Here is a 23,560-nt window from a genome sequence, read left to right on the forward strand (position 1 = left end):
AAAAAAAAGTAAAGAAATTAATGAGAAAAAAAAAATGAGGCCATTACTTTTTTTCACAGATCCCATTGGCAGGTTAATATGGCTCAACACATTTATTGTAGATGCTTATTTTAAATATATATTGTTTAAAATCATGTAGTAATTATCAGAGAAGCTTAAGTCCATCTACCATACATCCACTAGTAACAACATCAACATGTTTAAGAACTGCTTTTGATTAGTAATCAACACAGAAAGGTGAAATGATACAAATTAGGAAACTTTCCCACTTTAAAAAGTTCCGGCTGCCGAGTTGTAAATTTTGGATGGCTAAAAAGGACACTGACTGAGATACCATGCACTGTACAGCGCTGCGGAGAGCAGGAGCCTGCTGSTAATGGAAACACAGGGAGAACAGAACAGAACAGCCCAGCCCTGGGCTTTCCTGTAACAACACAAGGGAAGAAACTAAATTTGTTTTTGAGGTTGTATTTTTACAGCAATGAGAGGGAAGGAGAGCTAGTCCCTGTTCCAAGGTTTGTGTTCTGCACTGCAGCAGAGTGCTCCTCCCTTGGCCTGGATCCGGGATGAACCCTTTGGATCACCACAGGGATTGCTGAGCACTGAGCCCTGCCAGGGGAGTTTGAGAAACCAAGGACGGATTGAGGGGAAGAGGGGGACACACAAACCTGTGGTAAAGCCGTGGGGTCTCATGGAAATCCGGTGTCTCYGTAATTCATTTCCAGAGAAGCAACAGCAGCAGTGTAATGTAAGTAAACTCCTCATACTTAGCTTTAAGGCCTAATATTTCTTGCTTGTATTAACCAYGCAACTGGTCTATACATTAACCAACATATTCTATTTTGTAAAGCCTCCTTAAAAAATTTACAGTGCACCCTAAAAGCGATAAAAATCTTTCTCTTTCCTTCCATTTTAATCCTCAAAAACTGCCTCTCAATTATCACTTAGTTTCTTACAATTTTTAAGTTTGCTTAATAATCTGACAGAAGCTTTCAGTTAAGCAAAATAAGAAAGCAAAAGGGACTCAAAAGGAAAACGGAAGCTGCGGACTCACCAGAACACTGACAGTTAATTCTGGAGTGGCCAAGCCAGMAAATGAGGAGGTTTTTCCAGTTTATACAGATTAATAAACTAAGAGGGCTCCAGCTAGTCCAAAGCCAAGATATCATCACTTCAACCTTTATCAGTGATTTTGTCCATCTACAATAAAAATCTGTTTTACAGTAATGGAGCTGCCAGCGGAAATCCTAACCATTCCTACCAGAACCAAAGCAAAATCCTGGGACTCAGGAGAAAAGGAGGAGTCAAAAAACAGTTCTTAAAAAAAGAAGGTAAAATATACTTTTTTCTTTTTTTTTCCTTTTTTTTAATAAACATCATAGATTTTAAAGTCATTTGTCAAAACTTGGCATAAATGGAGCAAGTGACAAATGTATTATGTGTCTACTGCTGTCCATCMGATATCTTTTCTTGTCTTTTACACCTTGTTATTCTCTATTTGCATGGAACATCACCTTCATTGAAATGTTAACAGTGTACAGATGGAATATACAGCAACGTGGTGCATCACAAATGTGTTACATGAAGAACCTTCACAACTTCATGCACTCAGAAACATGCATGAAGAGAACGGGATGGCCAAGATGGTAATCAACCAGGTGCGTTGGGTACAGAAAATGCAAGAGCGGCACCGCTGATATTTTTAGCTAGGAGGAAGGAGAAAAAAACAGATTTCCATTACTGAAGTAACATCACCACCAGATAACAACACATGCTCAAGTGTTAGCCAATGCTACTGAAAAAAACACCTTCTCAAGATCATTCAACATGATACCGGGAAAAAAAACAAGGGAAAAAACCCTCCAAGCTCTCAGGCAAAGCATTCTTTTATTTCTCAAACCACTTTACAGACATTTTCCATCTTTACAAGATGCCAGAGAGGCTGTTAAAATAAAAAAAGGAAACCGAGGCAGGAAGCCAAAGTGCTTTAAGGGACTCCTTAAGGGAGGGAGGGTAGAATTCAGCCGTGAATCTCCAAATGTAACTTAACTACCTCAGCATGGACATTGCAGGCACTGCCATGGACTGAGGGCCTTGTACAAAGACTGGACCAAGTGACAAGGAAGAATCAGGTGTCATTTACATGCAAGACATGCCAGAGCCATATGCAGAGAGAGAAGGAACAGAAAGGGAGGTGGAAGCAAGKAGGGAACTAAGTGAGGTTGTACATCATTGGTATTACCGTAGCATCTAGGGGCTGGAGCCGTGGTGGGATCCCTCAGCGCTAGGCACTGCACAAACACAGAACAAACTCTTTACTCAGCATTCCTGCTGTCTGGCACTGTGCTTATCAAAGTGTAAGAAGGTGTGAACTGCAAGCAGGGAGGGAATATAAGCCTCATGGAGGCTGAAGTTAGGTTAGGGAGTCGCTTTTAGGACCATCAGCCCTTTGACTGCCCATATCGGACAGATGAGCTCTCCAAGGACAAACAGATGCAGCTCTGCAAAAACACTTCAGCACAAACCCCTAAGACCATGGATACAAAGAATTTCCTACCATCACTCCTATCAGTCAGAGAGAAAACAATGGACAAGACAGAAACTTAGATTTGCCTCATCTGACTCACAGCAGAACTATGAACAAAATTGATTTATAAGCTAAATAYACATTCGTGCTCATATTCCTTTCCAAATTAAGTATTCTGCCACAAGGAAACATTTCCCTATACCTATACCTATACCTAACAAAGAGCTCAATTCTATCTTTAGATTTACACACACTCCTTTCTGTAGTCCTGAAAACAAGGAAGCTACTGTGCTTGCAGCAAGTGATTCAACATCATTGAGGATACCATGTCTGCAGAAGCAGATCACAGCTATAATTGTTTTTGCAACTCTATTAGATTTGAAATTAATCTTCAGCCATGACATGTAAAATAGTTTTTTATTATGGAAATGCCATTATTAACTAGCATGCATTCGTAATAATTAAACATGTAGCTGTAGACTGTATATATTTCAAATAAAGGAAGGATTAACTAGAACAATATGTKAATTAAGTTTCTTGTGTAGTTTTCCCAAATGGATTTATTGCTGCTCTGACTGGGAAAAGCAAAGGTGAAATTTGACAGAGTCTAAAAAACAGTCAGGACAGGTTACAGAAGGTGATTCTACATGGTGCTACATGGGAATCTCTCAATCAAAATTAAGAAGATGGGGAACAAAGAAAGAATATGCAAAATAACTAAAAGAAGAATGATAGTGTTTGTGTTTATAGGGGAGCTATCAGCCTAGAGACAACTCACTAGTCCTGAGCAGGAGCAGCAGGACTGATCTCATGTAGCATACTGACACTTAGGTGGAAGGCACTAGAAAAAGAAAACAGCAGCATTGTGCAAGAACCAAATAACCTTGAGGACTGGGTAACCCAAAAATATTACATGGAAAAATAGGTAGAGCAAAGCTCTGTAAAAGTTTTAATCTACTCAYTGGTGGGAAGTGAGAGTTGAAGATAAATGTGTGGCTGTCTCAGATGAGCTGCAGATRAGAAAAGTGCAAAAATCATGCCAGAACAGAGCAGGGAACAGAAAGACATGGTGGAATTAAATAAAGCCCAAACCACAAATGGACAGAGCATTTCAGAAGAACCCAAGCTAATGAAAAGGCAAACCTCAAACCAAAAAAGACAGTAAGGAGATAAGGAAGCCAGGAAAACGGAGATCCTATCAAACAAAGCCATCTGAGATAGCACTGGCTATTTACTTTATGGAAGTAGTTGGCTGCACACCTATCCAGTGCAGGAGAACAACAACGACATAGAAGAACCAAGGATACACTCAAGGACACTAAATTTTACACTAGAGAGTAGGGCTTCTAACCATCAGATCAGTAATATTTTAGAATAGTGCTGTGAGCAAGTCCAAAAAGCTCCTGATTTCAAGATGAGAGATGCTTTTGGAATTGATGTGGTATCGCTTCCAGTGCTACATATCTAGGCCTATGTTGCCATCTCAGGGAATCTCTCCTTAAGCCTGAGTCTAAGGTTCTTCTGTGACCCCTTAGGCTTGGAAATCCCTCACAATCCTGAAATCTCCTCTGCCTGACCCCACAGACTCAGAACATTCACCAATACAGAAACCACCCTGCAACCTAAAAAAAGTTACCCCATGGTAGTTTTTCTTCTCCTTCCACCTTTGTAGTCCCAGAAATCCTAATCTTTATTAGAGAGAACAAGCAGCTGCAAAGAATCTCCTCTGACACCTTCCCAAAAAAAAATGGGGAAAAAAAGAAATCCAAAGGAAAAGATTAAAGGATTCTCTAGTCCAATCCATATCGCTGTGCTGTAAACACCGACTATTCAGGGTGCAGTGGTGCAGGTGAACCTGCTTCACCTGGCCTTTCTGGCTCTACACACACCCAGGTCAGATCCCTTGACAAACACYCCTTCAYGAAAACCTCAAAGGTTTACCTAACACTGCATTTCAGGCAAGTGTAACTCTTTCAATATTATCTGTTGAAACACTGGCAGTGCAGCTGGAATGTGAGAAACAAAAGGATGACATGTTCCTGTTCCTGTTGGTTTCACATTTTGAAATAAAACAGTTACCACTAAGTAACMATTTTTTTWWWMWAAATAAAATAATAWTCCAAATTCATCATCATGGAAGCTTAACACTTCATTCTACCATATTTCTTACTTCAACAAGTATTATTCTATACAGGAGAAGAGTGTTGCAAGAGTAAAATCCAAGACATGATGAAGTTTAAAGGATGAAATCTAAGGCCTTACCGTCCATGCCAGAAATTGAGCCACTCTCCACATTAAGACACCTCACACAAATGGAACTATATCCCATTCAGAGGGCTCACAGCTGCCAAAGCAAGGCCTGGACCAGTGCTGCCTACTTTGGAAACCACAGGTCAGTGAGGTTTGTGCTCATTAGTGAAGAAGGGAAGTGTAGAAGAAGAAGAATGGAAGCCAAGGCCCTGAGCAGAACCTCCTGAGGAAGCTGTGACTCCCTATCCTGTTATTGCAACCCCGAGTGTGCTGTCATTAACCCTGGTGACAACGTGGCTCAAGGAACTCGGGCACTGCCTGACTCTGAGGGTGTGGAGGGCCCGGATGAAGAGCAGAGAGAAATGCTGATGGGAAAGACTCGAGGCTGTCCCACACACATCTGAACTGTCCAACAGGGAATACTCAGCAGTTATGCATGGAGAGTGTGGGAAAGAGGTAAGAACGTGACAGGTACTGGGATGGCTCAATTTACAAAGCAAACACGTAAACTGGCTCAAAACCAACTCTCACTGAACATACCTAGGCCTGAGAAAGTAGAGGTGGCTGGAAATCACACTACRTATTAGTCAAACCTCAGTTTTTCCTGGTAGTGATACTTTTTTACTTGCAACTTTCTGGTCAGCTCTCACAGCTCCATGAATCCTACTGCTTTTTRTTTTTCCAGATTTTCCAGCAATTCTATTCCAGGTTTTCTAATTCTGTTGTGTGTGACTTCTATCAAGCTTTCTCTACATGAAAACACTTTCCTGCTCTTGAAGCTGTCAGTTCAGGGACTGAGCTGGATCGGTGGGCATCACAGTAGAAAACAACAACCAAAAAAAAAAGCGTTATTTTAAAAATCTCTGCGCCAATACCATACGCACACCAGTGGGTATAACACATAATAAACAACCACAAGAAATGACACTACCAAGAGGACGGCTCGCAGTTTTTAAGGCCCAAAGCAGCTATTGGACTAGGTGGTGTGACTGGGAGGTGTAAGCCGGCGGCGGAGCTGTTCCTTACTTGATGGGCACGGTGGGCGAGCCCGAGCGGTGGAAGTGCACGTTCTGCCACTTGCCGTCGCGGCGGTGCCACACGCGCGTCTCCTCGGACTGCATAGTCTTTGGCATGCCGCTGCTGTCCATGTACTGCGTCAGGCGGATGTACGCGATGCACGCCGCGTCCTCGCCCACCAGGTGCACGTGCGGGTTCAGGATGATCGTGTGGATCGGCTTGTTGCTTTTGGACAGAGCTGTGACACACACACACACGGGAAAAATCACATTTTCTATGGGTAAGCCAAAGCGACTCGTGTAAACCTGTTCTACACACTTAGCAGACACAAATTAGTAATTATTGTTGAACGATAATCACACSTGGCAACTAAAATGTATTGCAGATTGAACGCTCTTATAAATTAATTAATTAACACTATTTGGTAAGTAAATATGTTTAATCCATGTACRTACATGGATTAAATAAAGTGGAGGGCACCATCTGGAGTTTTTCAACATTTCAATTTCATTATTATGTCTAATGATATTTGTACTTAGTATTTTTAGTTCAAATAATTCAGCTCTTAACTCATCCTTTATTTTGACTTTTTCTTTCCAAATACTTGAAATTCTCCTCCTCTCTCTGAGGTGCCCTGTAATGTGTGAATGAGCAGACCCAAAAACACCTACTGCAGAACTCTTAGAAGAATAATACTCCYTTCCCCTGCCCAACTCAATTAAACCCAAAACCAAAATGCTCATTAGATGGGAGAAACACAGTCACAAGGAACAAGTGAAGACTCAGAGATGAAAAGGAAATGTTTACCATTTTCAAAGTAGAACCGGTGGAAGTCCATCCCTTCTACCAGATTACCCAAAGCTTCAGGTTCAAAAGATGTAAGGCCTGGATCACAGATTTTTCTGTGGAAAAGAGGAAATTCTGCAATAAGCACATGTGGTTATGGATCACAACTGTTGAGAGATTATTTTTAATTGCTTTTTCTGTTCCTATTGGACATTTCACCATCACACTGGAAAAGAACGGAACTTACATGAGGAGAAGGCATGGAGTTCTGGTTTCAGCTAAATTATTAAATTCGGCAGCTTACTTTAAGTGGAACACACTTCATACAAATCACGTTTTAACCAAAAAAGGTCAGAGGTACTACAAGTTGGAATTTTTAGTTGTGATGAAGAAGACCGCTGCTCTGCAATGCAAGAGATATTTTTTGTGCCTCATGTCATCATATAAGCAAGATTTCAGTATTTTCTTTTAACTACAGGATGTACACCAGCAGTTTCTCTGAAACAAAGCGCAAAGGCAGGGCAAAGCAGCCGTGAACGTATCTTGGGTTTTGTGGGGCAGAGAAGGCAGCACAACTTCAACAGTACATAACTCACATACAAACATGCAGATTGACACAGACAGTGTAAGACACACCACCTCTCCCCCCTCCCTCCACAATGAGGAACTTACGTGTAAGCTTCAAAGTCCCCGTTGTTGATGGCTTCAATCAACTGCTCGGTCACCTTGATAATCTCCTGCTTACGAGCTGGGGAGAGATACARAACCAATTTACAGAGGAAGGCAAGGTGGAAGGTGACAGCTGACAGGTGTTCTRCCACTCCCCAGCTGGCACAACAGCCATATCTCTTCCTTTCTATGACCAAAGGACATGATGTTACATTGCTGCTTTACACTGCCTTGCCTTCTGTGCACGCCTGTATCCACAAGGAAATTAAACACATGTCAAGATCAATCCACTTCCCTATCACATTTCTCATTACCTTTCCTCCCCTGAAGGATCTGCTGTTTAAAAAGCAAAACAAACCAAACCCCAACTCTAAACTCCAAACTCAAGGAAGCTGATCATTGCTTTACAGCTGTGGTAGCTCTTTTGTGCAAGCAMCAGTTGTAATTTCCCAGCAAACTCCCACAGCTGAATTTGACCATTAACACAAACATGGCTGGAACGTTCAAACAAAGTACCCTGAGAGACCACATTCTTCTTCATAAGAAAATATTGAGGAGCACGTAGAGAAAGTAACTTTGCAATGCTGTGCTCAAAACTGGCACTGAGATGTTAACCTTTTCCTAACTGCTCACCTAAAATATTCAGGTAAAAAGCACCAAAAAAGAAACCAGCAAGGAAAAACATAATGGAGAAAAMAGTGGATATAAAGGTCTAGCGAGGCTTTCTGTAAGCAGCTCTTGACTATTAGTGCTATGGCTAAGAGTATTTCAAGTATGAACTGCCTTATTTTTCATGAAGACTGTGGAAAGAACAAAGACTTTTAATGAAGAGAGCAGCAATGCCTCCATTATCACAGGTTTAAATAACATGGGCCAGACTGKGTGGACACTGCATGGCATTTACAGCACCAGCCAAGTGGTGGGATGGCTGAGTCAGAAATAATGGTGCAGTGTTACAGAAGGCTGGCAAAAAGAAATCCAGAACAAGCACCTCGTGCAGTGAGGAAATTACCAGTTCTGCATGCAACATCTCACATACACATAACTGAGCTAAAGGATTTGATTAAATAACCCAGTAACACATCTCAATCAGAGAAGAGGAAATTAGAGATCATTAAATCAGACAGTGGGAAATGAGGTAAAAACCTCTGATCAGTTGTTACATAATCATGAGCTCATGTTAATTGATAATGATATAAGCAATTAATATTCTACAAAGGTCCTGCAGTTTCCACACACGAGARACACAAACCCAAATGGACACACCATTTACTGTCACTTGACTCAAGACAACTGGCAATACTCCATTTTTCACTAACATCAGTTGTGCCTTTCCCAAGTTTTACCATGGTACCTCTGATGTTGAGATATACAAGACATAATTCCACATCGGCCCCAGAAGGGAGAAACTGAACTGTGTTGCCACATTGCTGCGTTTCCTGGTTTTAGTTCCAAAATGAAATTRCAGTGGAACACACGCTTTTATGAAGCTTTTTGACAGAAGCCACCTAATATTTCAGAATGTGACTCCAGCAAAGTTTCTCTGGGCTGTACTAACACACAGGAGGAGCTGTGTCTGCAGACTTATCCATGGGATGTGGAACACATCCATCAGGAAGCTCTAGAGGCCAGCAAAGGAGATTACAGCACTTATCACTGGCTCCAATCAATCAGCATCTSACTCCAGCACTGGTGTCAGCACTTGTGGAAAGACTTCACAGCTCCCAATGCAGCCTGTCAGGAACAGGAAGATGTTGCCAAATCATCTGCCTTTGAACTCAGTCCTCAATTTTTCTACAAAATTACAAGCACCACATGAAACTCTATGAAAGCCACTATGCTACTCTTACCTTTCAGCAACACACAATTACACACATATTAGAAAATTACATTTCTTTCTACTYAGTGATCTGACATGCCGTTTCATTGGCAGTGAGCCAAAGGGAGAGATGGAGCACAATTTAGAGAGTGGAGTTCCAGAACTGATTTATCCTCCAGTGCTAAACTGTTTGCCCTGCTCTCAGCCCTTACAATACAAGAACAAGGCAGTATGAAATAACAGTAGACATCAAAGAGGAATTAAAATACTCAGAAGCCACTGGGATTTTACACAAATCCCCTCCTGATTGTTTTTAGCTTTTACACCTTCTCCTGCAGRTATGAGTGGGGGTGCAGGGAGACATAGACCAAAACCAATAGTTTCTGCTTCATTGTCTTGGAAGCACAAGTTTAACCTGGAATGAAGGAAGAAAGAGAAAAAAGAAGGGGAAACTGAAATAGAACAAGCAGAAAATTGGAAGGAGACTGGAAAGCAGCAGAAGGAAAATACAGTGGTGACTTGGTGGCCTTGTGCATCCAGTCAAATCCTTGCATTTACCCTTACTGCAAAGGAAGAAACGGGAAAGGCACTAGAGATAAACTAAGGTGAACTGGTATTGGTGGGAACAGTGTCCTGCTACTGCAGACAGCATCTGMCAGAAATGATTGGCAGCTCTAAGAKACRGAAGAAAATGATCAAATTTTCATCGTAAGTTTGATGGACTCCACATAACATGTGCTCTTCGATCCCTCCAATTTTTTTCCTTCTAAATACATGCTCCAAACTATACAAGGACAACGCAAGGCATTAGGGAAGAGGCATCTGGCYAGTTCCCATCTGCCAGATAACTGTCACTTACAATCACCATTTGCATTTGACTTTGCCATTATTTATTTTTTTAACCAATAGTAAACTTGGCTCGTATTGAATTGTAGGACAATTATGACTGTTTGATGTACAGTGGCAATTTCATGCTATTATACTTTTCATTTGATGTGCAGTCAGGACTTCCTAAATAAAACTAAAGAAACTAAACTTCCTAAACAAAACTGACAACTGTAATGAGATTCTGGTAAAACTGGTCGAGCTAATTTTTCTACAGAGTGTGGTGAAAGTCAGTAAAGCCTGACACATCTACAGTTTCTAAAAGGCCAGTGAGTTAAGGTAATTAATAGGGCTTTAGCACTTAAAAAAAAATCTCCTGCTTTGGCAAGTGAATAGGCATATGACTAATACAAAGGTAGTTCAAGCAAAAATACTATGAAGGAAAGCTATAAAAAAACACAAATAATAAGAAAAAGAACAAACAAGAACATTTCCAATCAATGCTCATTGGGTATGAGCACTGCTGTAGCACGCATGTAAACTTAAAATGAGTCAATAATCTCCAGCTATATTTCACTGCCTTTTCTCCTTGCTCAGCTACAGGGTGAGGGATAATCTTCAGCAATTAAATACCACCATTTACACTAAGATCTGAACAACACAAAATGAGCAGAAACACCATTTAAGCAAAAAGCATCTAACACTATCAATACTTTAAACCTACAAGGGGCAGTTCCCCAGGCAGGGAAATCAAATATCACAGAAAAACAAAAGTACAAAACAGCAGGGAGCTCTGTGACTTTTTCCCCTCTTCCTGTAGCCTATGGAAATATTTATAAACTTAATCTGCAAGAATCACACAGAAACGACAGATATTTTGGTATTTTGATTGCAGACAAGGTGCAGTATAACAATGAGCTGTAGATGTGCACAAGTGAAGCCTTCAGAATTATCTGTACCAGAAACTTCCCGTTTTATGACACATAAGAAAAGAACCCTTGTTACTCACTGACCACCATATTACCCATCATTTTTTTCAAAGCTGACACAGCGAAAATAATAATTTAAACCACTTTATGCTTTACTCAGATATTGGAGCATCTTTCTCCTGCCACCAACCCTTTAGATGACTGACTATATAATCACTGTACTGCAATGGCTAACAGTGAAACATCTTTCCAGAAGAACAAGGTAACCTTGTTCCAGATTTGCACATGCACTYGCAGATGATTAAAATGATTTCGCTTCTGACTTGTTCACATGTTGTTTCTCAAGGCAAAAACCCTTAAAACTTTTCAGTACTTTTAACTACAGATCTCGGTACACCTCAGACTGGATTAATCTCACAACATTTTGGACATGTATAAGTACAGACAAGTGAATTTGTTCTCTCAACTCCCCTCTCTTACAGTCAAGGGAGAGAAATCAGCACTTTCAGGGCAAATTCATCATATCCTAAAATAGATTTTTAAGACAAGTGTTGACTCATGTGACCTATTTGCACTGGCGAAAGGGAGTCTAGACAACTAGCTCAAACACAGATATCTACACTGTGGAGGAGGGTTAAATCTGGGGGGGACAAATCCAACCTACTGTGCTGTTGTTTTAAAACAGGACGTTTGGTATCAAGGTGACAGTGGTCTGCTAAAATGGAATGGCACAAGAGGGGGSAACCCAGCTTCACTTCCCATCCGAACATTGTCCCAATAAACAGCAGGTAGATGCAAAGCACACAGTCATTCGAGTAAATTCTGTACTCTAGAAATAACCAAAGTCTGAAAAGAAAGAGGAAGAGGCTAGAAATTTTATCCTGTGTTGTGTAAYGAGCTCTGGCTGTGTGGATGTACCAGATTTCATTCAGCTTTACAGCGTGGACTGTTGAATGTCACACAATGTTGTTCCAAATGATTCTCATCACATCAATATTTGAAAATGCTCTGTTGATAATTTCTCTTACAATTTCTGCCACAAATATTCCAATTAAATAATTTCTGAAAAGAAAATAGAAGAAGGCGCTACACGAATAAATGACTGATTTGGTCTCAGATCTACATAAAACCCAGCTAGATCCTCAGACAACAGAGCATGCTACAGGGGATGTCTCATTCAAGAAGTTTATCAAGACTCAGTGTACWGAAGACTGGTGCTTATCTCTTACCYCACACTTAACCTTAAACTCTGATAGAGACTAAAACATCTGAGTTATCATCTCACATGTATATCTTTTTCCTAGAGCCTGCCAATTGCAAAGACTTGCTCTGATTCATTGAACTATGATAGATGGATGGACAGATGATCCACAGATTTTTATTTAGACTATTGGGTATCTTTTACCTATCGAAAAACTGATAAGCCTGCTACTGCCCTAAAAAAAAAAAATTCTTCAGCTACCTAAGCAAAGATCTGAAAAATTATYSCAGAACTTTTCCACCCAGTACAGACAAAACAGATCCAACAAAATGAATGCATCTTCTATTTAAATTAATATTAAGCAACTTGACACATGCCATGCTAGTATATTTTTATTTATATGGAACCAATTAYRTCTAAAGATGCTCTCTTTTTATGTRATTATACCAAAAATTACTCAAATATTTATACAGTGTAGCGAATTTTGGTAAATTTRTTTTTTAATGACAAATCACCCAGGGTGTCAGATCAAAGCTGCATCATGGTCACTGCACTTACAAGACACTGCACTGTGGTTTCCCAACAGGTTACTTTAAYYGTGGAATCTGGYTGCTGTCTCCAGAAATGATGTTTGAAATCTTGATGAGTGAGACATTAACAAGCTTTGCAGCTGTGCACRTTTTTATTTAAACTGCTCTCCTGCCTAATCACTCAACTAGCTCAGAGAAACAGCAATGTGAGGCTGCCAGCATTCAGCTCTGAAATGCTGGGCACAGAATGGATATTGTGGGGATATCCACTGTGGATSGAATAAAGCTACGTGTTACTGAGGGGTCAGCCCTCACTGTTACACAGCTCATGYCTCTCCTATTCATTCCTCCTTTTTCTGAGTTAATTTATAAACAAGAAATTACCTGCTTAGGTCTCTTATATTTTACAAAGGCACAGTGCCTTTCCCATCTCACAATTTAACAGTGGAGATTTCCTTTGCAGTCAGTTGGTCACTGACCATCACAGATCTTCTCCTGAGCAGAGCAGGATATTTCCCTGTTGTCCTATCAACACTGCAAGCTAACAGCTGCCACAGCAGCTTCAAGGCTGGTTTATCAACAGAATTGCTCAAGAAAGGAATTTGATATAACAAATGAAACAGGTCATAAATCCTGAGTCCCTATCCAGGATCCAAGAAGGTGAGGCAAACCTCTCTAAGATGCTAACTASTGCAAAGATTACTTCTGCAAGATAYAGCTTTCTGAAATACAGACCTGTTTACCCTGTTGTTACAACAGATGAAAATATTTTGACAATTAATAACAAGAAAAAAATACCTAAAAAATTGACTTTTGTAAAGCCTAAGCACAGGTCATTCCTAGATCAGGCAGATCACAGCATTGACCTCGTTTGTGCTTCTGTCAGATGATGGGGAGGGAAGAGGAGCAGAGACAAGGGAGATCATCTGACAGATGAGTCTCTCAACTTACATAGTACAGAGGAAGGAGTGGAGTGGGAGAGCTCAGACTCGAGCGATTGACTCTCTGAGTTTGCATTTCTCATGGACTTGCCCGCTGAATTGATGGAAAGAAACACAACATATGAACAAACAAAGATGAAGAGGTAGAGTGTGATCAGACTCCTCAGCAGGCACTGGCAGCAGGAGCGGCCTCTGGGGCACGGCAAGGGTGGTGACCAGTGGGATGAAGAAGCAATGGAAGAGGAGGAGTGGTGGGTGGAACTCAACCTCTCCATGTCCTCCTCCTTTGTGAGAGCTGTGTGAGGGTCAAGTACAAGTGAGGGAAGAAAAAAAAGAAGGCCAAAAGAAAAATAATGATAATTTAATTAGAAGCAGCAAGAACTTAGAAAAYCTTTGAGCACACAAACAATGTTAATGATGCACTTTCAGGGGCGGTGTGGGTGCCAAAGAACACTTTGTAAAGGTCGTAGGTGTGAGTGACTCTGTTCAGATGCCAGCGCAKATCTGCCCCTGTATCCAGTACTCAGATACACAGGGCTTTAAAAGAGCTTTGGAAAAATGATTCTTAGAAATTTGAATGGCTTTTTAGGAATGTATATTAAAAAAAAATAGTTTCAATTGCTTTCTTTCTACTGTTAAATAAAATAAAGCCAACAGGCACAAAAGGAATTACAAATATATGGAATATTTTGAAGCAATGTACCTTCCAGATGTATTAAGTAGCCCAGGTAAGTTGCAATTTGCCAAATCTCTAAGTGCCTTACAGCTCAGCAATATTTCCCATTGGGAAACATCATTCTTACAAATGCTTTCGTTAATTCATCTCCAGGGGTAAAAAGATACCATGAGAAATCCAGATCTCCTGTCCCTGGTAAATGTAACAACTCACCTTTCTGAAAATCTGTGGGCAAAAATAATGGTGGCAATGACAATAAATAATCTGTGGGTAAAAATAATCCCACAGCATTACTTGAAAAATCAATCCCGTATCATAGAGATGCTGCCCAACAGTTCCAGTCTCATTACTACAGGAAGTAGAAATTCCCACAAGCAATCCCAGAAGGAGGCATTGCCTACAGTCCAGTTCTCAGCATGTTCTTTCTGCCCACTCCTGTCATATTTACGAAGGATCACTGTCATGTAGATAAACCCATGATCGACGGTTAATGTCAGAAATTTATCTTAGCAAGGAATCTGAACTACAGCTTCAGGTCATTTCAGACTCAAATTATAGAATTATCTTATTCCTTGAGTTATTGATGCTCACTGTTGCTTGCCAAGCWCAGTTTCTAACAAAAGAAATATGTTCCAGTCCTAAAAGATGCAAATGTATATATAAACAAGGCAAAGTTATGGACACTAACATTTTCAGTAAATGAAAAATTAAAAGCAAGACTGATTTTACTGTATTCAAGTTAAATACCTGCCTTCAAAAGTGAAAAAAAAAGGTGTGAGCTCTTGACAGGAGAGGAGAATGCTCTATGTTTGGTAAGAATTTGATCATGAAGACACATTGATGATAGCTGTTATCAGACATTTTTAATCGCTCCCTTTCTTCATGAATCCTAACATTGGTAATACCTCCTAGACACACGCACGAGTATCCACTCGCACAGTGCACACGAGACACGAGTGTGCTGGGGATGCTGGATCCCACACAGACCCAMGTGATGCACACCTCTGCAAAAGGAAACCAACAGCAAAGAACAAAGCCCCTGACGTAGAGCTGAGTGTTCCCAGCCTGTGTGGGTGCACCAAGGCAGGAGGCCTGGCCCCGTTTGCATTGGGACACAGGGAGCAGGGATAACAGCACAGCTCTGCAGAGCCATTCCCCAGGAGCTGTGCATTACACTGCAATGCTATAAAACACACATTAGCACTACTGCTCTGTCACAGCCCCAGCCCCCTTCTCCTTCCCGGGAAGGACAGAGCCTCTTCCTATGCTGTACTCCATGCTGCAAAGAGAAGCAGAGGTTTTAAACGTTCTTTATGCCCTAACATGGAAAACATTCCTTCTAGGTCTCAAATGTGGTGACAAACATCTTGAGTCATCTTAAGCATACGTGTAAGGACCTGGAGAATTCTCTCTCCTACCTCTCAAAAGCATTTGTCTCTATCAGTATTTCATCTCCAGTGGCTGTTGCTGATAAGAGAACAGCTTTCTCATTGTTGTCCTACAAAATATACATCCAGAAGTTTGGTGTAGGGGGAAAAGAGTATTTCCTAAGTGCCTTGCTAGAGCTGAAAACTTGAGTTTATAATAGGTGTCAGGGCTGCAGGACTGCTGCTTCCCTGAATCATTCTACAAATTAGACCCTGGGGGCACTGTTAGCTTTAATTTATAATAAAGCAGTACGAACAGCAGCCCCAAGTGGAAAGATGGGAAGTGTGACAGCAATACTAAAAAGTGAAAAACAAGCAAGCTCCCAAGAAGTTAATAATGGGGAGATTTGTCTTTTAAATAAACAGAAAATGAAATCCCTGTACACCGTGCAGGGAAAGACAAAAGCAGGATCTTGCTCCTCAGACCTGTGGTTACTGAAAGATCCCCTTTTCTGCTTTGGGAATATTGTATATTGTGGCCATTCAAACTGCCTTTAACCGTCATACTGCAGAATCATATGAAAGAATTAGGCAAATTATTTTCATGTTTTTTTTTTTTTTTTTATAATTGTATCCCTGGGGTACAATTTAGTGTGCTAAGCTTCAGACAGAATTCTCTAAAAATCCTACTGTAATAACACCACATTACATCATCACACAGAGGCCCTATAATTAAATTATTCATTTAATAAGCTTAGTGGTTAAACTGCTGAAACAATTTGAAGGAAGAAATACAAAATGTTATGATTAAAAGTAAATTACACTGTACTTTTCAATGCATCAGCTGCAGATCCCTGTAATTGCTCTCTCATTTCACATTACCTCAAACCACCATCACTTTGTTGCATCCATTCTCCCTGTCTTATCTTACTATCACCTCTGGCCCACATTTCACCTGTACATATAACATTGTTCTTTGAGGCCAAAAGCCAATCCTTGTTGTGAATCAGAGATACATGAACTTGATACTTTCTTTTCCAAACCACTTTGATTTAAAACATAATGATAATAAGTAGGTATGTATAACATCACAGCACAATACTTAGAAGGGAAATAAATGGAAACAAAAATATTACCTGTGAAGCTACAAAACTAAGTTTATGAAAATAAGTTTCAATGTTAGTTTTTTAAAGAATAAAAGAAGATTAAAATAAGTGTATGGATAGAACAAAAGAAAATTAAAAAAATACACTGGCATCTGAACAGAATTAAAACAAAAATGGTGACATGAAAAAAACCAAAACCAAACCCAAAACACAAATACATGCTAAAAATCAACTAAGTAAAAACTACAAAGCACTGACTTAGACATTTGTAATCTACTTCTATTATAACTGGAACTAATATCTTAGTTAAAGAGCAGTAACTATACACTTAATCCCAAAACATCATGGAAAATGGTGTTTTGGGAACTGAAAAGTCATAGTTAAGTCCAAAACATATGAAAAGTAATTTCTTCTAAAAAAGGAAAAACACTATTCTCTCACAAGATTCATTAGGGGTTTCTATGCTTAATGACCTACTGAAATACATTCACGAAACTCATGTTACTGCTTCTCCAAATGTTTGAAGCCTAAGATCATACCTTTGACATCCTCATCTTCGATGGTTGTGTTGGAGCTCTCTGTTGATTCCTGTTGAGAAGGAAATGTGAGTCGAATGAACCAAACAAGCCAAGCCTCATTTGCGTGCCTCGGAAATGACAGGATTAGTTACAGGAACCATGCAAAGCCTTGAAGCAGGGTGGGATGTCATTCACAAACAAATGGTCACACACTGATTGAGACATTTCCACCTGAAACGGATGTCAAACATTGCAATTCTCCACAGGAGGGAACAGAAACACAAATCCTGCTGTCTGATGCTTTAACTTCACAGCAATGTACAGGACACTTTTGTTCTTTAACAACTGTACAAAGTCCATTTGAAATGGATGAATTACCTCAGCCAAGTAGGAGAGCTTGCCATTTTAAGCTCGGTGATTAAACCAACTGTGCAAAATAAGTCATTCCATTCCAATTCCACCTTCTAAATATGCAGGCCTCCGTGAGCTAAAATTTACAACCAATTTCCTGCTCACGTGACTTATGCAATGTACATTCAAATGAAATCTCAGTGATCTGAGGCACATTGGATCAGATTACCTCATTTTTATACTGGTTTTGTGGGGGTTTTTTTTGAAGGAGATGGAGAATTGATGAACATATGATAAGAACTTTGACAAACTAAGGCACCTTTGAAGAAGTATTTATCACCCAACCAGTCATGCAGAGGAATGACTCATTGATCAGACAGTTTATTCTTGAGCCATCACACTTAAAAAGGCAAGAATATTGTAATATTGTATCTCTGATTTTCATTAATTACCAGAAACATGAAATATACTGGGCAAATTCAACAGGGCACTGTCAAATCTAAAAACCTCAGAGAGCTAGAAAGTTTTAAGCTGAATTTTTTTTTTATCTCTATACTTTCTTGAGAAGTAGAACAAGAATCTTTTTTTTATTCACAGCTCAATAACAAAAAAGGTTAATTGATCTGCTTTTATGTGAGACAGAAGACAAGACTGGCATGGTATTTAATTCTTTAAAAGGTTTTACAATTAAATAATAAAAGGTAAATTTGCCAGTGCCCTTCATTTACTGTGTCCTCACAAGGCTGAGCAAAAGGAATGTTCAAAGAGGCTAATGCATTACTCAGACTTTCAAACCCCAACTGTGCATTGATAAGTCAAACTAGAGGAATTAATTCACACACAAACAAAACGGAACGAGTCCCCATGCTGTCCCTGCCCTGGCTGTGTTAGACGTCCCACTCTACATGGACATATCATGCTCCAAATATTAGCACTTCAAATATTAGATCAAATTACAAGTGAACGGAAACCTCACACAAGTACAAGCTGCAAACACCATGCAAAGCTCACAGGGCAGATGCAGCCTCTAACACTGAAGCATCCACTCCAGTTGCCATACTACAAGGATCAGGTTTTCAGACAAATTTAAGAGGAACTGTCCACGTTAAGTGGTTCTTTGTTTGCTGTGACCTTTTGGGACATTTAATATCTTAGTTGCTGAGATTAGGTAATAAAATCAAGTAGATGTAGTCATGCCAATATTTTATCTGGGTTTTCTGGGCTTTAGTGGACTTCAGCGATAAAGATCCAGCCTGCTGTTCAAACACAGGCTGCTCGTGGCCTATGGGTTTAAACTTGGGGAGCTGAAAGAGCAGTAACACGGAAACAGAAGTTCTGTGTTGGACAGACGCAGGGGACAAAAAGGATCGGGGCACACAAGCACAACACACACCATCAGCACTTCCATGCTTGAGGACTGTCTGCATGCGTTATTTCGTCACTCAGATCCACGCCTTCTCTTATGAAATAACCACAGGGAGTTAAGACTAGATAAATGGGATTTGAATTAAGTCAACACTGCAAACAGTGAAATTCTTGTTGAAGTGTAAATTCTTTTCAGAAAACCTAGGAACATGTATTATATGTAAATGATGATATTTCCTGGCCCTTTTCAAGTCCATGCATGAAAAAAACAAAAAAAAAAACAAAACATGTTTTAGGGATCAGCTGCCAGATGCAAAACATCATAATACATGAGAAAAAGAAAAGAGCATGAAGAAAACATGTAAAAATTAAAAGACCTCTGTCACTTGAAATGTGGAATTTTTTTTGAAACTGCTCAGTGATGTTATGGAAGAAAACTAAAGGCCTGTGCAAAAGACACGTCATGACACGGTGTACAAGCATGCTGAGAAACAGCAGATGGGATAAACTGAAATGACATCTTTGTCTGAGGTGACAACTGCACATAGAACTTGCCGGGATCATCTCACCACTCTGAGAACAGCATTCTTAGTTTCATTAGACTGCAACATTTTTGGCTGAAATGAGAGAGAACCCCCACTCCCCAAGCCGGGCTGCACAGGGCACTGAGCTCGGCCGATTGCTACCGACTCCCCCAAGAGCTTCAGGAGCTCAGAACCAGCAGGATGCACGCAGCAGATGGACACGGATGAAAACAGGCTCGAGAGACACCAGGTGTAACAAAGGCAGGAATGAGATTTTCCTTCACAAATTCTTGGAACGGCCCTACTGTGCTGTGGAACAGTGGATGGAATGTGTGGTGTGGAAAAGCAAGATGGAGTTGATTCTTTCTGAATACCTTATTTCCATCAGGGTTGTGGATTACTGTAGTTTGGGGCTCCTGAGCAAGAACAAAATAAAGAGARAAAGAGTTCCCATTGGTAAATACATTTTCATTGGTGTGAGGGAGTGCAAGAAGAGCCAGCTCACAAATGCTGAACACTGACAAGAGTTAAAACACACGTTAACTGTCGCCAGGAGGTGAAACTGGATGTCTCTAACACAGATTTCCTCAACAGCAAGCCAGCAAAAAAGGCCATCTCACCTAATGCAGCAGCATGCAGAGACCTTATTCAGGAGCGGGGTGTGCAGGGCTTTGAAGCTCTGGGGACCTGCAGAGGCTCATCTGCAGAGGGCAGGCCAAATGCTCCGTGTGCTTTCCTGTCTGAGCCTGGCCAGGCAGGGCGGCCACAAATCTTTCATCTTTAATAACCTCCTCTCTTTAATGATGTTTGCTTGTATTTGCATTAAGTGATCAAATCGAAATACAGATGAATTGATAAAGATCAAGGATGAGTTGATTCCCCCCAGACACTACTGTGGTTTGGAACACATGGATTGCCCCCAACTGCTGCCTTGGCAGAGCTGCATAGAAGCGAGCGAGAGAGATCTTTGTGTCATTTGAAAGTGTAATTTCCCCAAATCCTTTTTCCTTAAAAAAAGGTTCAATAATCTTTGAAATGGCAGTTAGCCAGYATGCTTTCAGCATGGCCCATCAGGCACAGCTCTGTCTGGGAACAGACTGCCATAAACTCCTGCACGCGACCTGYTGGCTAGGCCTTAGGAAGCACTTACTGTGTGCCTCAGTGCCAGCTGCTCAAAAAATTTCCAGAGGAAAAATGCCTTCAAATGTGTGTGAATTACGCCCATTTTCTAAGTTTTAGATGCACATGGGAAACAAGAGCTCACAAAATTATGTACTTAGGCACTGGCATTTACATTGGTGAGCCCCGTGATACACAGATGCCTTAGAAATAGGGCCATTAATACAAGCAAGACCGCAGCAAACATCCATGAGCATCACTTTGATTTGTAATATGCCCTTAACAGAGATTATTAATGAATAATATCTCTTGCTGATTTAAATGGGAGTGAAACAAGCAAAATGTTTAGCTCTAGATGCCTCTTGATCCCAGAGAAGACTTGCAAAGTCCTGCKGAGTTTCAGGAAATATGGAATGAAAATCTGAATAAGGTCTGTTTYATGGCAGCCTAGAAATAATCCTGTTAGCTCTCCTGGATATCAATACTTTAACCAATACAAAGCAGAGAAAATAACAGAGCCAGTTTRTAAAATTTTTTGGGTGCAAAAGGTTAGGATTAGAAGGTGGAAACAATCATCAGGCAAAGAGCTAAGAGCAACACCAAGCGCATTCTACTCACTTTCTGGCACAGCATGCAAAAAATTCAGCTACGGTTACAAATGCTATGACTCTACCGCATCCAGCTTCCATTTAACATTTTCTGTCAATAAACACGCTCTAATGGACTTCCTCACAAAAAAAGACAGCATAATTCAAACAAAAAGTTTTTCCAAAACCTGTTTTTAGAAAGCAAACAGAGTAAATGCATGAAAAAGCAAAAAAGGAAAAAAAAAAGGAAGAACAAACAGAAGACAGTCAAAAACTTCCAGATAGCATGAGAAGGAAAATTCCAGGTATACCAGCGCCGGGGTAGGAATATTTTCCTTGGGGCTGGTTACCACGTTGGTTTTGTTGTTTATCTGTAGGTATGCAGAAAACAGAAACAGACAGGCCTTAGAACTCGCGGTAGGCACCRTATCTATATCTCTGCACACAACATCTATAGACAGAGACTGGTATCTATAGATAGATATAGATATGGAAATAAAGAATCACAGAAAGATGAACTTGCAGAACACTAACACTAGCTCCAGGAGCTGGCTGGCAGCTCCTCCCCGTGCCCTACACCAAGGCCTACATAAGGGACGGATGAGTTCAGCTGAGACACTTACAGAGAGCCCGTAAGTAGCAGCTAAGCACTTCTAAGAAGAATAAAGAATTAATACGGGTTGGAACAAAGTCCTAAATAGCCACTGCCATTTCCTCACATGCAACAGTATTAAGTCACTGTACAGTAGTCCATTATTTCTAACTAATCATGCCTATCATAAATAATATTCAATTATTCACAGCTCTCCAGGAATCTATAATCTGTTCTACTGGCTTCTGATTCCACTTTGGAATAAATATGACTGATGCTAGAAAGAGACTGGTGCCCTTTTAGCTTTTTTGGTGYTATTTTTGACCAAAATTACTGGCAGCTTTTCAGCACTATGACTTGGAAGTGCAAGGTTTCCCAGTATGGTACCTGTAGTCTTATTCCAGCAAAGAGCATACAGGTCATCATGATACTTCTTAAGCTACACCTGGCTTTTATCTGTACTAAATATTAATTTAAATTARACTGCTTAGCAGGAAGTTTAAAAGCATCTGATCCTGTAAAACCATTTCTTTAAGATTTCACTTTCATTAATACCATGGGGTATGGGAAGAAGAGAAATACTAAAAATAATGTAGTGAGACACTTTTTACATGCACTAGGAAGCAAGATTCAAGTACTGTAAAACCGATCTGAAAAATGTATTTTTTCTGCTCTAACAATAATTAGGAAAAAATATTACATACATTTTGGTCATATCTAATTTTAACAAGGGTGGTCCAAAGCAACATGCAGAACTGGGTATTTAGATACAGATCATCTGWAAAGGTTTTGATCCAAAAAACCGAGTTCAACTGAACCTTCTAGTTGTAGTACTCAGTAGTAAATGTGCAAAGCGAAGAAAGAAATGCCTGAAATTGCTTTGTGGATGGATTTTTCTAAAAATGTAATTAACTTCACAGAAGGGAAAGAAATGAAATTCACAGACTCCACATCCTCAGCAGTTTTTGACAATTATTTTACTTCGCGCCAGGCATGGCAGCTGACTTGTGGATTTCAGGAATTGAGCCTGCAGCTGAAGTGAATCTTACTTAGTATATGTTTAAATTAYGGAAATGTCAACAGGATTTGCAGTAATTAATTACCGACCGCAAATTTTCTTATTTTAACCAGCATTTAACTGGCTTTGAAGAATATAAAGTAGTTTCGTTAGTTAATCAGGGAACATTATGTCAACACTAAATGTTATTCAATTATACTTGTGAGAGAAACCCTTKTCCTTGAATTAAAGTATTTTACTTGCTTTGATATTTATGGGATTCTGAGATGGGCAGAACCCTGAACTCCTTACTCAGGAAAAACAAAAAAAAAACAAACCCCATCCATCTCAGTAAATGGAAGTTCTACAAGAGAACTGTGGAATAGTGGGAACAAAAACAAGGCTGCGTGACAGCATACTAAACCTTCCAAGCAAGAGAAAAATCACATATCCAGTTGCATAACTTCAAATTCATATTTTTATGACAGTGTAGTCATTGAGAGACTATGAAAAAAAAGACCCTAGCAAAAGGCAAAAAGACATAAAGGAAAAACATGAGGAAAGAAACGAAGATTTCACCAGATTTCATACAGTCCTATTCAGTAGTAGCTTAAAAAACTCAAGTGATCAGCCAAATGAGTGCTCTTGGTCGAACAATAAGGAAAACAGGTTAGTCAAATTCAATTCCAATTTTGCCTGAGTAAGGAGAGCGGCCWGGGGTCCACACTGCCTTGGGGAAAGCCCTATGAAAACAAACAATATTCATTACAGCTACTGCTGAAAACTGCAGGAAATCTATTCAAAACTTCTTCAGCAAGATATCAAGAATCCAGCATTCATTAGGAAGAAAGAGAGAGAGAATGT

The 23,560-nt window shown here is 40.0% G+C and overlaps 1 protein-coding gene across 6 annotated transcripts in view; it reads right to left on the reverse strand.

Annotated features, from left to right (window-relative positions):
- Positions 1-9: 9 nt before the first annotated feature.
- Positions 10-23,560, reverse strand: part of CAMK2D (calcium/calmodulin dependent protein kinase II delta) — a 118,647-nt gene continuing 95,096 nt past the window's right edge. For 4 of the 6 annotated variants that reach the window (XM_057379504.1, XM_057379503.1, XM_057379507.1 and 1 more), the window contains 6 exons: positions 17,183-17,231; positions 7,253-7,328; positions 6,602-6,696; positions 5,804-6,032; positions 2,243-2,291; positions 10-1,706 (listed from right to left, as the gene is read on the reverse strand). In XM_057379504.1, coding sequence (XP_057235487.1) covers positions 2,285-2,291; positions 5,804-6,032; positions 6,602-6,696; positions 7,253-7,328; positions 17,183-17,231 — 456 coding nt within the window. In that variant the 3' untranslated portion in view covers positions 10-1,706; positions 2,243-2,284. Of the gene's footprint in view, positions 1,707-2,242; positions 2,292-5,803; positions 6,033-6,601; positions 6,697-7,252; positions 7,329-17,182; positions 17,232-19,775; positions 19,818-21,418; positions 21,479-23,560 lie in introns of all 6 variants that reach the window. The other 2 variants (XM_057379502.1, XM_057379505.1) reach the window with 2 other exon arrangements.

Source organism: Malurus melanocephalus, unplaced genomic scaffold (assembly GCF_030028575.1).
Source record: "Malurus melanocephalus ecotype Western Australia unplaced genomic scaffold, MMel_1.1 scaffold_410, whole genome shotgun sequence".
In the NCBI taxonomy this organism is placed as follows: domain Eukaryota; kingdom Metazoa; phylum Chordata; class Aves; order Passeriformes; family Maluridae; genus Malurus; species Malurus melanocephalus.